This window comes from Lentinula edodes (assembly GCF_021015755.1).
Source record: "Lentinula edodes strain Le(Bin) 0899 ss11 chromosome Unknown C8R40scaffold_50, whole genome shotgun sequence".
Lineage (NCBI taxonomy): Eukaryota > Fungi > Basidiomycota > Agaricomycetes > Agaricales > Omphalotaceae > Lentinula > Lentinula edodes.
Window position 1 is genome coordinate 322,526 of NW_025764356.1, and position 14,763 is coordinate 337,288.

At 43.1% G+C, this 14,763-nt stretch overlaps 2 protein-coding genes across 2 annotated transcripts; both read left to right on the forward strand.

Moving 5' to 3' along the window:
- Positions 1 to 253: 253 nt before the first annotated feature.
- C8R40DRAFT_1005776 (uncharacterized protein) lies at positions 254 to 1,863 on the forward strand (the record flags this gene model as incomplete). The annotated part of the gene is made up of 5 exons (XM_046222802.1): positions 254 to 329; positions 436 to 498; positions 586 to 674; positions 1,535 to 1,601; positions 1,766 to 1,863. Coding segments are annotated over 5 exons (393 nt in total), but the record flags the coding sequence as incomplete, so codon positions are not given.
- Positions 1,864 to 5,923: 4,060 nt separating this feature from the next.
- Positions 5,924 to 9,606, forward strand: C8R40DRAFT_1240775 (uncharacterized protein). Its single transcript, XM_046233530.1, has 10 exons — positions 5,924 to 5,942; positions 5,998 to 6,376; positions 6,428 to 6,440; positions 6,492 to 6,825; positions 6,877 to 6,961; positions 7,011 to 7,656; positions 7,728 to 7,887; positions 7,955 to 8,259; positions 8,337 to 8,653; positions 8,716 to 9,606. Exons 2-10 carry the CDS (start codon positions 6,285 to 6,287, stop codon positions 9,164 to 9,166), a joined length of 2,403 nt encoding a protein of 800 aa, XP_046081037.1. The 5' UTR covers positions 5,924 to 5,942; positions 5,998 to 6,284; the 3' UTR covers positions 9,167 to 9,606.
- Positions 9,607 to 14,763: the final 5,157 nt, after the last annotated feature.

A 14,763-nucleotide genomic window follows, 5' to 3' on the forward strand; every position in this document is an offset into this window, starting at 1 on the left:
AGATGGAACGGACGGAGTGCATGGATTAATTGGATGGAACGGATGGAGTGGATTAATGGAATGGATGGAACAGACGGAGTGCATAGATTAACTAGATGGAACGGACGGAGTGCATGGATTAATTGGATGGAATGGACGGAGTGGATGGATGGATGGAATGAATCGGTTGGATGGATGGATGGAATGAATCGGTTGGATGGAACAGATGGAGTGCATGGATTAATGGAATGGATGGAACAGACGGAGTGCATAGATTAACGGAATGGATGGAACGGACAGAGTGGATGGAATGAATCGGTTGGATGGAACAGATGGAGTGGATGGACGGAGTGCATGGATTAACTAGATGGAACGGAGGGAGTGCATGGATTAATTGGATGGAATGGATGGAGTGGATGGATGGATGGATGGAATCGGGTTGGATTGAACAGATAGAGTGGATGGATGGAATGGATGGAACGGACGGAGTGCATGGATTAACTAGATCGAACGGACGGAGTGCATGGATTAACTGGATGGAACAGATGGAGTGCATGGATTAATTGGATGGAACGGACGGAGTGGATGGATGGATGGATTAACTAGATGGAACGGACGGAGTGCATGGATTAATTGGATGGAATGGATGGAGTGGATGGATGGATGGATGGAATCGGTTGGATGGAACAGATGGAGTGTATGGAAGGAATGGATGGAACAGACGGATTGCATGGATTAACTAGATCGAATGGATCGAATGGATGCATAGAATGGATTGGATGGAATGGATAGAGTGGATGCATAGAATGGATGGAACGGATCGATTGGATGCATGGAACAAATGTGTAATGCTTCTGAGTAATATTTGAATAAGACTCTCGATTCAAATCAACGAAATACTATATACCTTAAGATAGACACAATGAATATCCTTCCTTGTCGTCAAGCTTGCGCGTTGGACGCCGGGAAGTCGAAATCAACGATGAGCACGAGGCGTCAAGTGCGCTGATATTCGGATTAGCTTACGTTCACACGAAGTAAAGCTCAATATAGATGATATTCAAAGAATCGTAAAAAGGTCATTATTCCTTACATGCTATGTAGATTTATACTTGTTAGATACTTGTACAGAACAGTGGAGAAATTGATAGAAGATTCTATCAATTGCACAGGTCAGAGATGACTCGGAGTGATGAGCTCGACGACTTACTCTGCATTTAGTGTTAGATCCATCACAAAATGGAATGGATGGAGTGAATCAACTGGATAGAATAGATGGAGTGGATGCATGGAACAGATGAAACGGATGGAGTGGATGGATTAGATGGAATAGATGGAGTGGATGCATGGAACAGATCAATTGGATGGAATGGATGGAGTGGATGCATAGAATGGATGGAATGGATCGATTGGATACATGGAACAGATCAATTGGATGGCATGGATGGAGTGGACGGAGTGCATGGATTAATTGGATGGAACGGACGGAGTGCATGGATTAACTGGATGGAACAGATGGAGTGCATGGATTAATTGGATGGAATGGACAGAGTAGATGGATGGAATGAATCAGTTGGATGGAACAGATGGAGTGGATGGATGGAATGGATGGAATGGACGGAGTGCATGGATTAACTAGATGGAACGGACGGAGTGCATGGATTAATTGGATGGAACGGATGGAGTGGATGGATGGATGGATGGAATTGGGTTGGATTGAACAGATAGAGTGGATGGATGGAATGGATGGAACGGACAGAGTGCATGGATTAATTGGATGGAACAGATGGAGTGCATGGATTAATTGGATGGAACGGACGGAGTGGATGGATGGATGGAATGGATGGAACGGACGGAGTGCATGGATTAATTGGATGGAACGGACATAGTGCATGCATTAATTGGATGGAACAGACAGAGTGGATAGATAGAATAGATGGAGTGGATGGATGGAATGAATTGGTTGGATGGATGGATGGAATGGACGGAGTGGATGGATGGAATGAATCGGTTGGATGGAACGGATGGAGTGGATGGATTAATTAAATGAACCGGACGGAGTGGATGGATGGATGGATGGAACAGATGGCTTGATTGGATAGAACAGATGAGATGGATGGAGTGGATGCATAGAATGGATGGAATGGATCAATTGGATAGAACAGATGGACTGATTGGATAGAACAGGTGGAATGGATTGAGTGAACAAATGGAACAGATCACTTGGATAGACCAGATGGAGTGGATGCATTGCCTTGGTTTGCATAAGTTTTTAGTAAGTAGTGCCAACTTATGGAGACTTACACTATGTACAAATTCTTTACTTAAAAGTTAATAAACTTACAAAGAATTTAGGAGATACCATTTGCCTATAAGTCTCTAATTGTCTATCAACAAACTCATTCAATAAGTTTATCCAAATGCATTAAACTTACAGTAATATTACACCCTGCCCAGGAAATAGAAATCCTTCATTATAAATTTTGTATAATGCAAAAAAATTATGCTAAATCTTTCTCAAATCCAATAAGTTGGAAATATAATCATATATTGATCAAAAGTTATGACTTTTCTTACTTTCCAAGCAAGGAATCCTCCAAAAGTGTTCTCCAGGTGTGTTCTGTATAAATTTGCTATAAGTTTCTGATTCTTTTGATTCAATATTAATAGAAAGTTGCATGTAATTTATCAAGCTTTCAGAGATCTTATTAAAAGCCAACAAAAAAATATATGTCTGAAAACTTACAATATATTTATTGCAAACTTGATCTTAAATTTTTTGCCCATAAGTTTGTGTTAATTTATTTAGGATCTTTTTTACAAATTTTCAAAAGAATATCTGTAAGTAATTTGACTTACAAAGAAATTTCAGAAAAAGATCAGTGGATCATAAGATTACTCAAAGTCACTGTGATTGATGAGATTTTCTGCTTAGTGTTTTGTCTGGATATCCAAAAAATTGCCTGTAAGTAATACTACTTACAGCAATCTTATAAGATGCAGAAAAAAAAATATGCCCTTGTGTAAATTTCATGTAAGAGTTGAAACTTATTGTAAACTTCTCAATGTTTGTGGAAATTATAAGTCCCCCATAATATTCCTGAAAGTAACCACATTGTAGGTTATATATTGCAGAAAACTTATAATAAACTTCAAACAAATGTTTCCAGTCACAAGTCACATCAAAAGTTCTCTGAAAATCCATGATTTTCCTTCCAACATAGTGTTACAAGTAGCCTTATAATTTCAGCATAAGTTTATTACTATTTAAATTGCAATTTCATGGAAAGTTGACCTGAAGTTATCAGACTTATGGTGAACTTCAAGCAAATCTCATAAGTGAGAAGTTGTTTTGTAAGTTCATTAAAGGTTCTTCATTTTTCTTAGAACATAATGCCACAATTAGTCCTGTCATTTAACCATAAGTTTATCATTATTTCAATTAAAATTCAAAAGAAAGTTGACTCGAAATTATCAAGCTTGTGTAAAGCCAATAGGCAGGTATCATTACTTGTCAGTCTGCAAACTTACAGTATATTTATGCCAAACTTGATGTTAATTTTTTGGCTATGTGTTTAGTCGGAAATTTACTTTATCTTTGTTTGAAAACATTCAGTAAGTTGACTGTAAACAATGCTACTTACAGCAATTTTATAGAATGCAAAAAAAGAGAAAAAATCCTTATGCAAGTTCCATGTAAGAGGCAAAACTTATTGTAAACATTTGAAAGTTTTTGGAAATGATAAGTTCCCTGTAATATTCCTCAAAGTCACCAGAATTATGGATTATATATTGCAGAAAACTTATGGTGAATTTTAAACAAATCTTTTGAGTGACAAGCTATATTGAATGTTCATTGAAAGTCCTTGGTTTTCCTTACAACATAGTGTTACAAGTAGTTCTGTAATTTAATCATAATTTTATTATAATTTTAATTGAAAGTTCATAGAAAGTCGACCTGAAATTATCAAGCTTATGCAAAGCCAATGGGAAAATATCATTACCTGTCAGTCTGCAAACTTACAATATATTTCATAGTAAATTTGATGTTAGTTTTTTAAGCTAAATGTTTATGGGAAATTTACTATATCTTTTGCTAAAAATATTCAAAAAGTTGACTGTAAGTATTGCTACTTACAGCAATCTTATAGGATGCAAAAAAAAAAATATGCCCTTATGTAAATTCAATGTAAGAGTCAAAACTTATTGTAAACTTTTGAAAGTTTTCGGAAATTATAAGTTTATGGTAATATTGCTAAAAGTCACGTGATTTATGAGCTTTTCCGCCCAGTGATACATATGATGATACAAGTGCTTTGCTAGTTCTTTGCATGTTTATTCTCGCCATTTGTTCATGTTTATCTGTCTGTTTCCCAGAACAAGGAAACTGGCAAAAATATTTTGAAAGCCTGGGAGAAATCCAATGCATCATGATGTGCAAAGCTTTTCGCAAATTACTGTAGACAGCCCATGTCTTTGAGTCGGTCAGTCAGACTTCGACGGCCTGAATTGCTACACTGGTTGATTGAATTAGACTTGGTCTATTCAGATAACGAATCGACCGAGTCGGGTTCTTTAGGGCTGGACACAGTGCGACTTTCGAGCAAATGGAGGAAATCAGAAAGACACACGGAAAGGTTATATCAATTTAAGCGCTAAGGACTTACTCTTCTCGTGAAGCCTGCGTGAAGCTCATGCTCATGTGGAGGACCTTGACAAGGGTAACCTTTTCCTTTGCCAAAGGCTAAAACAACCCTGAGGCTCAAACATGTGTCAAGCCCGAAACAAGCCTCAGGCCTCAACCTTCAACAGGTAGTACCTGAATATACCTACACAGAGTATGTGTTAATTTGTGAAGGTGAAGCTAACTCAGCACATATGATGAGAAAATGTATGAATTTCGGACATATTGAAACCAATCCTATCGATGAAACCAGCCAATCAATGAGCAGAACAAACTGAAGCGACATACTTGTGTACCTACCTGGTCCTAGCCAAATTTAGTCGGAAAGCTACATGAACAGATGATCTGACAATCTTCCGATCAGTCGGAGAGACAAAGATGCTTAAAGTAGAGAGGAAATAAATGCCGAAGAAGGTAATACCTACTTACGGGAAAGACTGTTGCAGAACGTCGCCGCAGTCGGAAGGGAAATTCACCGAAAATGACCATTAAGAACACGTTCTTGGACTGTTTTTGCGGAGTGGTGAGGAGCTCATCTATACACAATTTGACTGGTACCTGGTGAGTGAGACATTAAATGGCGGTGACTGGTATCAATACACGAGGCAGGAGGCTCCAGCGCTCCAGGATTCACGTGGGGTATAGAAAAGTACAGCATCTGAGTCACATACCTCGCTACCGCGTCTTGTACTTGGATATAGCGCGTACCTTGTCCGAAAAAGACTTCAATATCCATACTAAATTGACTGACGAGGTAGCGAATGGATTGAACTTCAGCACGGCACATCTTGTTCGTTGAAGGTAATGCAATTCGCAGTGCGCAATATGGGCATAGGGACGACAAATTTCGGTGGATAAGAATTTGGTTAACCAGTCAATCACAGACGAAGCCACGTTCAGCCACGTCAGCAATATATAAGAGAAATATGACTTTGTGCATAGGTCAGTATGAACGATATACGGTGCGGATGAAGGTTTGCTTGTAACTCACAACAAATGCGTAGATCCGTTCCGACGCGATAGGAAATCATGAAGGTCCTTCGTTTCGAGAGATTGAGTGTTCATCCACCAGGCACGATTGAATGCTCTTCATCTGGTTGTACAGCGAGGAACAGAAACTTGGACGGTAAAGTCAAGAATCTTTGCAAATGTATGTTTAGAGATGAATTTCTTGAGATAATTCCGCAGTCGTGGGCATGTCAACGATAAGTGAGTTGGCAAGTTTAATGAACCGCCAGCCCAGTGACTCTGAGGAGCGCTATTGAAGTCTAGGTTGAAGCTTCGAAGGTCGGTCAAAATAAATGCAGCACGTGCTAATTTATCAATTTTCTCACCAGCCGGGAATACGCGTTTCTTTTCACCCTGACGATCACAGCTTTTTTCTTTTCTTCCTAAGCTTCGTCTCGACGGTCTACATATTTACCGACTAAATTAAGGACTACCATAGATCCACCTCCCGATACTGAAGATCCGCTTCAAAAGGAAGTCATGCTCAATCCCGGCCGTATATAAGAACGAACAACGAACATGCGAGCTGAACTCGCAATTTCTGTTACATTGGCCTTCGGACTGGCTGTGTTTTCTTTTGCTGCTGTAATTTTAACTCCCGCGCTGTATCTTCATGATTTCCAATAACGCGCAGAGACAACACACCCCGCCTGGTGCTGGCACCTCGAAGCCATTGAAGAGAGGAAAGGCTTGCTTGACATGCAGGCGCGTTTTTTCCTATTGACGATCTCACACAAATTCAACCTCTATCTACAGGTTCCTTAAGATTGTACGCTTCCTTCGCTGATGGTTGCACTTTTCCTGAACAAATTATCCTCAGAGGTGCGATGGTACTCGACCAATATGTGGCCCCTGTCAACGTACTCCGAAAGACGATCCTTGCGAATATGCTGACGGCCCGGGAAGGTCAAGAACTCGAACGCTTGAAGAGACGGTTTCGCGATTAGAGGCTCGTCTCCGAGAATATGAACATCCCGAAGAGACACCACCGATGGCGCTTCATAATCCATACGAGCACGGTCAAAGTCATGAAAGCGGTACATCCATTCAGATAAAGATTGACGCACCATCCTCTTCGTATTCCACTCATAGTTCTCCGTCATCCCCGTTTTCCGTAATGTCTCCTTCGGCAAACATCCCTAGTCCTCATCCTGGTATGGTCTTGTCTTCTTATACTGAATTGCACAACTCATAACTTTGATTAGGTGGATCATCTGGATCATCGGATAGAAAAAATTCTGCCTCACCTGCCACCGAGCCAGGGATTGCTCTACCTGCAACTAGACATCTGTACGTTACAGTCTCTTATTCTATTCATGCTCTACTAAGTCTGTGGCAGCCTCGAATGGTTTTTTACACATGCATCATCCTTCGGGTTTTTCCTCAATGTTTCGCGTTTCACAAATTCAGCTCTTCTCCCTTTACATTTCGGGCACCAATCCAGGCCATGTCGGGGTCTTTTGAGTACCGTGTATCTATGGGGCATCCACCTGTCGCCGCAAACTCAGCATAAGGATCTCGAACACACATTGCTTATGCGAGCCCTTCGAGATACAGCCTCGGATTTGAGCACATCTGACCCACATCCACATCGATTCATGCATACTATCCAAGCCGAGACCTTGCTCGGGTACTATTTTTTCCGTAACGGTAACATTCTCGAAGCCAAACGTCATACCTCTAGTGCTGCATCGCTTGCTCTAGGCTGTAGGCTGAACATTCTTCGGTCTTCTCAGCAACAGCAGTGGAGCTCAAATCCGATCTTGGCGTCTGCCCCAGTAGTCCTGGGTGGGTCGATCAGTCTTCCTCCCCCGCAAGATCCAATTGAGGAAGGTGAACGCATTAACGCGTTTTGGGCCGTGTTCACGCTCTATCGAGATGTTGCCGTCGCAGTGGACCCTCCTAGGTCTGTGTGCGGTGTATTTGATGCTCCCGGATGCCAGATCGATACGCCATGGCCGTTAGACATGGATATGTATAAAAAGGTGTGTTCCGTTTCAAACATCTTTCATCCGCGCTTGGAGTAAGCTCAGCGTCAGTTCCTGTTTATGCACAGAACATCCTGCCACCTCGTAGCTCTTCAACAGTTTATGAATTCCTCAACCATATCCAACAGAGGGAGGACGAACATCAGCTTGCAAGTACGACGAACATGATCACGAAAGCATCTTTGCTTCTCCATCAAGCTTCGTTCGTCGCTGGGCAGTATTATCCAAGTACGTTGTTTTCAGCCAATTTCTTCGTTCTATTTGTTTAGATCTTATACTACTTCGTTCGCCGTAGACATGCCCGCGCGCGATGCCCAAACCCTTTTTGCGGCGTTCCAATCCGTACAGTACTTGATTAATTCCCTGCGTTCCCAACTATCTCCGCTGGAAGAACTTGACCGTCAAAGTCGAAATCTGTCAGCACTCCGAGAAATACATCTCGCTCACTCCCTGATACACGGGTCAATCATACGCTTGAATGAGACGTTCTCACATTCGGATGCGGATTGCCGCCAGAGCTGCATAAAGAGTGCGCAGGCCATGGTTCACGGAGGTGGATTGAATGTAGCCGAATTCGGATGCGTGAATCCTATAATGGGGGTCCGTCTGTTTCATCTCTTTCTTCCTACGCCTTTCACGTTCTATGACGAACTTTTATGCTGATGTTCTTCCCGTAGACGCTCTGGGCTTTGGCTTGTCAAACACTCATTCGGGAAGTTGTCCGTATACGTTCTATACCCTCCGGACAAACGCCAGAATTATGGTCATCTTCGTCTCAGTCGTCAGATCCAAGTTCAATCTCCCCATCTCACGATCACCATCAGCACCACTTGTACGCAGGATCGGAGTTCGATAGCAAAGAAGACTTACGCCCAAGACGCGAAGACTCCCTCTTAGCTTCCCTCCGACAAGGCATTTCGGCCCTCACGTTCTTCTCTGTCAACAGTGCTCTTATGAGTAAGTCTTTTTTGTCTACGCCCTTGTTAAATTTTAGGTGGGTTCCAATGCTCATGTTTTCATGTGGGATTCTAGAGTATCAACTCACGAGCGTTCAAGGTCTCTTTTCTGTGATTGGGTTATGAATATCAGAAACTTCGAAGAGGGTGTCATCCTTGAAGCAAAGGACACAACGGACACTGGTGATGAGTCCATTATAGGTTCAAAAAGCTGGTACGATCCTCCTCCTCCTTGGGAATACAAGGAACCAGTTTCCTTGCCCTATCCGGTGCCCGTATCGATATCAAGTCTTGCTGCTGATGAAGGCGACATCTCCAGTGCCTGGCGTATTGCGGATCATTACCACTACAGCGATCTGTCCGGTTCTGTATCCAATCTTGGGCCAAAACAATCGTGTGAACCTTGCATGAAAGATGCCATTCTGGTTCCGTTGATTTCGACTCTCCAAGCCTCGAAACAGGACGACGGCAGAGAGCCTGATTACAAATATACACCTCCGACAACGCCTGGTCTTTTCTCAATTCTTATACTCTCGGGCACCCCGGACTAGGACAATGTGCGGTTGTCGCTTGAATAGTGCTTTCACAGAATACCCTCGTTTTATTTGTTCTCCTTGCCGTCACCCCATAATGTACATCTCTACTCACCATAACTGACGAACTATTTCGTGCTATCTTATGAATCTTTGAACGCCATCGGTACTAGTACTAACGATAAAGATGATAACTTGTGTACATTACGCCTGTATACATAACATGTACTTTACTGGAACTCTCTAACTACAACTAAATATCTTACTACATCCCATCCTGAAATGTATTGATTACTTTCCATGACTCTCCTCCTGGTCCTTGCGTCGCACGGTAGGAAATGTGCGAAATGACTCCTTTCGTTGGAGTCATGTACATACGTTTCGAACGAAGTTCTTTGTGTAGCAAGGTGTAGCATATGTGTGGAATGACTCCTTTCGTTGGAGCCATGTATGTACATCTAGTACAAAATTCTTTGCGTGTTTTGCGGGGAACATAGGCCAGATACGATCACAAAATCGTGTGCTGTACCATCTCGGATGCAACGAACTACCGTCGTAGTCATATATATAGATCCAAGTTCATATGGACGCAACCAATGAAAAAAAAAATTTCCGCTTGAACCATCTTCACTGAAGGATGCACATATGTAAATGGAGTTTTATTGCAACAGGAGGAAGATCGACCGGTGAAAAGCTGTGAAAAGGTAGTGTTAAAGGTGCCTGATGTTCAATTCAATCAACAATCGGGACCGAGAACAAGTTCCGATTTGGTTCCGATAGTTTCTGATATAGCCTCCGGTTTACTCTGATCTATCTATTAAATATTTGCCGATCTACACTGCATGCAATGACTAATAAGTTTGCGCAGCTTAGCGAAAACTTATAAGATACTGTCGAAAAATGAAAGCCCGATAAGATTGCGGACTTATGAAAGAACTTATTGAAGATAAATGTGACAACCCTGTCACATAAGTTTTACATAAGAAACAATAACAAATGTGGAACTTATGGGATTTAAATGGAATTGTCGGAAACTATAAGTATTCAATAAGGTCACATACTTTTAGAACAATAGCACAAGACTTATAGGAAAAATTATCTGATGAAGTACTAGATAAGTATTTGATAGGTAGGGTTTTATATCTGAAACTTGCAGGATACTGATGTAGTACAGAAGAGGAACTTATGGAATACATATTGGGAACTTATGTGACAGGGTAACAAATAAGGCTCTCAAAATAAAATGATTTAGTTAAAAACTTATAGAATAATTATATGACATGAGGAGAGTGATGAAAGCATCACATGTTGGAGAATGTCCAAAGAGGTGTGAAGCATGCTCAAGTGTGTCGAAGCTCAGTTTGGATGTGTTGAAGCATTGCAGAAGGGTGCGAAGCATGCTCAAGTGTGTCGGAGCTTAGTTTGAATGTGTTGAAGCATGTCAGAAGGATGCAAAGCATGCTCAAGTTTGTCAAAGCTTAGGACTTGAGCATGAAGCATGCTCAAATGTGTCAAAGCTTAGTTTGGATGTTTCAAAGCATGTCAGATGTGTTGAAGCATGTCGGAGGGGTGCGAAGCATGCTCAAGTGTGTCGAAGCTCAGTCTGGATGTGTTGAAGCATTACGGAGGGGTGTGAAGCATGCTCAAGTGTGTTGAAGCTTAGTTTGGATGTGTTGAAGGATGTCGGAGGGGTGTGAAGCATGCTCAAGTGTGTCGAAGCTCAGTCTAGATGTGTTGAAGCATGTCGGAGGGGTGTGAAGCATGCTCAAGTGTGTCGAAGCTCAGTCTAGATGTGTTGAAGCATGTCGGAGGGGTGTGAAGCATGCTTAAGTGTGTCGAAGCTCAGTCTGGATGTGTTGAAGCATGTCGGAAGGGTGTGAAGCATGCTGAAGTGTGTCGAAGCTCAATCTGGATGTGTTGAAGCATGTCGGAGGGGTGTGAAGCATGCTGAAGTGTGTCGAAGCTCAGTCTGGATGTGTTGAAGCATGTCGGAAGGGTGCGAAGCATACTCAAGTGTGCCGAAGCTCAGTCTGGATGTGTTGAAGCATTATGGAGGGGTGTGAAGCATGCTCAAGTGTGTCGAAGCTCAGTCTAGATGTGTTGAAGCATGTCGGAGGGGTGTGAAGCATGCTTAAGTGTGTCGAAGCTCAGTCTGGATGTGTTGAAGCATGTCGGAAGGGTGTGAAGCATGCTCAAGTGTGTCGAAGCTCAGTCTGGATGTGTTGAAGCATGTCGGAGGGGTGTGATGCATGCTTAAGTGTGTCGAAGCTCAATCGACTTGAGCATGCTTTGTACCCTTCCGACATGCTTCAACATTCAAACTAAGCTCCGACACACTTGGGCATGCTTCGCACCCTTCTGACATACTTTGACACATCCCAACTGAGCTTCGACACACTTGAGCATGCTTCGCACCCCTCCGACATGCTTCAACACATCTAGACTGAGCTTCGACACACTTGAGCATGCTTCACACCCCTCCGACATCCTTCAACACATTCCAACTAAGCTTTGACATACTTGAGCATGCTTCGCACCCCTCCGTAATGCTTCAACACATCCAGATTGAGCTTCGACACACTTAAGCATGCATCACACCCCTCCGACATGCTTCAAAACATCCAGACTGAGCTTCGACACACTTGAGCATGCTTCACACCCCTCCGACATGCTTCAACACATCTAGACTGAGCTTCGACACACTTGAGCATGCTTCACACCCCTCCGACATGCTTCAACACATCTAGACTGAGCTTCGACACACTTGAGCATGCTTCGCACCCTTCCAACATACTTCAATACATTCCAACTAAGCTTTGACACACTTGAGCATGCTTCGCACTAAGCTTTGACACACTTGAGCATGCTTCGCACCCCTCCGACATGCTTCAACACATCTAGACTGAGCTTCGACACACTTGAGCATGCTTCACACCCTTCCGACATGCTTCAACACATCCAGACTGAGCTTCGACACACTTGAGCATGCTTCACACCCCTCCGACATGCTTCAACACATCTAGACTGAGCTTCGACACACTTGAGCATGCTTCACACCCCTCCGCAATGCTTCAACACATCCAGACTGAGCTTCGACACACTTCAGCATGCTTCACACCCTTCCGACATGCTTCAACACATCCAGACTGAGCTTCGACACACTTGAGCATGCTTCACACCCTCCGACATCCTTCAACACATCCAAACTAAGCTTCGACACACTTGAGCATGCTTCGCACCCCTCCGACATCCTTCAACACATCTAGACTGAGCTTCGACACACTTGAGCATGCTTCACACCCCTCCGACATCCTTCAACACATCCAAACTAAGCTTCGACACACTTGAGCATGCTTCACACCCTTTCGACATACTTCAATACATTCCAACTAAGCTTCGACACACTTGAGCATGCTTCGCACCCTTCCAACATACTTCAATACATTCCAACTAAGCTTCGACACACTTGAGCATGCTTCACACCCCTCCGACATCCTTCAACACATCTAGACTGAGCTTCGACACACTTGAGCATGCTTCACACCCTCCGACATCCTTCAACACATCCAAACTAAGCTTCGACACACTTGAGCATGCTTCGCACCCTTCCAACATACTTCAATACATTCCAACTAAGCTTTGACACACTTGAGCATGCTTCGCACTAAGCTTCGACACACTTCAGCATGCTTCACACCCCTCCGACATCCTTCAACACATCCAGACTGAGCTTCGACACACTTGAGCATGCTTCACACCCCTCCGACATGCTTCAACACATCTAGACTGAGCTTCGACACACTTGAGCATGCTTCACACCCTTCCGACATCTTCGACACACTTGAGCATGCTTCACACCCTTCCAACATACTTCAACACATCTACAGTGAGCTTCGACACACTTGAGCATGCTTCACACCCCTCCAACATCCTTCAACACATCCAAACTAAGCTTCGACACACTTGAGCATGCTTCACACCCCTCCGACATGGTTCAACACATTCAAACTAAGCTCCGACACACTTGGGCATGCTTCGCACCCTTCTGACATGCTTTGACACATCCCAACTGAGCTTCGACACACTTGAGCATGCTTCACACCCTTCCAACATGCTTTAACATATCCACACTAACCTTCGACATACTTGAGTATGCTTCGCACCCTTCCGACATGCTTCAACACATTCAACCTAAGCTTCAACATATCCAAACTAAGCTTTGACACACGTGAGCATGCTTCGCACCCTTCCGACATGCTTCAACACATTCAAACTAAGCTTAGACACACTTGAGCATGCTTCACACCCTTCCAACATGCTTCAACACAGCCAAACTAAGCTTTGACATACTTGAGCATGCTTTGCACCCTTCCAGCATGCTTCAACACATCCAAACTAAGCTTCAACATACTTGACCGTGCTTCACACCCTTCCGACATGCTTTAACATATCCAAACTAACCTTCGACATACTTGAGCATGCTTCACACCCTTCTGACATGCTTTAACACATCCAGACTAAGCTTCGACGTTCGACACACTTGAGCATGCTTCACATCCTTCTGACATGCTTTAACACATCCCAACTAAGCTTCGACACACTTCAGCAAACACACTTCAGCATGCTTCACACCCTACCGACATTCTTCCACACATCCAAACTAAGCTTCGACACACTTGAGCATGCTTCGCACCCTCCACACATTCAAACTAAGCTTCAACATACTTGAGCATGCTTCACACCCTTCCGACATTCTTCAACACATCCAAACTAAGCTTTGACATACTTGAGCATGTTTCGCATCCTTCCGACATGCTTCAACACATCCAGACTAAGCTTCAACACACTTGAGCATGCCTTGCATCCTTCCGACATGCTTCAACACATCCAAACTAAGCTTTGACACACTTGAGCATGCTTCACACCCTTCCAACATGCTTCAACACATCCAAACTAAGCTTTGACACACTTGAGCATGCTTCAAACCCTTCCGACATTCTTCAACACATCCAAACTAAGCTTTGACATACTTGGGCATGCTTCGCATCCTTCAGACATGTTTCAACACATTCAAACTAAGCTTTTACATACTTGAGCATGCTTCACACCCTACTGACATGCTTTAACATATCCAAACTAAGCTTTGACATACTTGAGCATACTTCGCACCCTTCCGACATGCTTCAACACATCCCAACTAAGCTTTGACATACTTGACCATGCTTCACACCCTTCCGACATGCTTCAACACATCCAGACTAAGCTTTGACACACTTCAGCATGCTTCACATCCTTCCAACATGCTTTAACATATTCAGACTGAGCTTTGACATACTTGAGCATGCAAAGCATCCTTCCGACATGCTTCAACACATCCAGACTTAGCTTTGACATGCAAGGGTACACTAGTAAAGTCTGTAGAAGTAAGTAACTCAGTTGGTATGAACACAACTGCATGTATGTACCTGTAGAATTAAGTAGCTATTATAGTGTTAGTATTGTAAGTTGGTGGTGTGCTATTCTGAGGGGCTCAAAGTCGCCGCTGTTCGTGATCCACCTCTTCAATTGTACAGTACCTAGGTAATGATAAACAGTGTATACATATAATGTATGTC

Coding starts and splice junctions, on each gene's coding strand:
- C8R40DRAFT_1240775 (XM_046233530.1), top strand. CDS start 6,285: ATGATTTCCAATAACGCGCAGAGACAACACACCCCGCCTGGTGCTGGC. Junction 6,826..6,876: donor CATCCCTAGTCCTCATCCTG/GTATGGTCTTGT, acceptor AACTTTGATTAG/GTGGATCATCTGGATCATCG. Junction 8,654..8,715: donor ACGCCCTTGTTAAATTTTAG/GTGGGTTCCAAT, acceptor CGAGCGTTCAAG/GTCTCTTTTCTGTGATTGGG.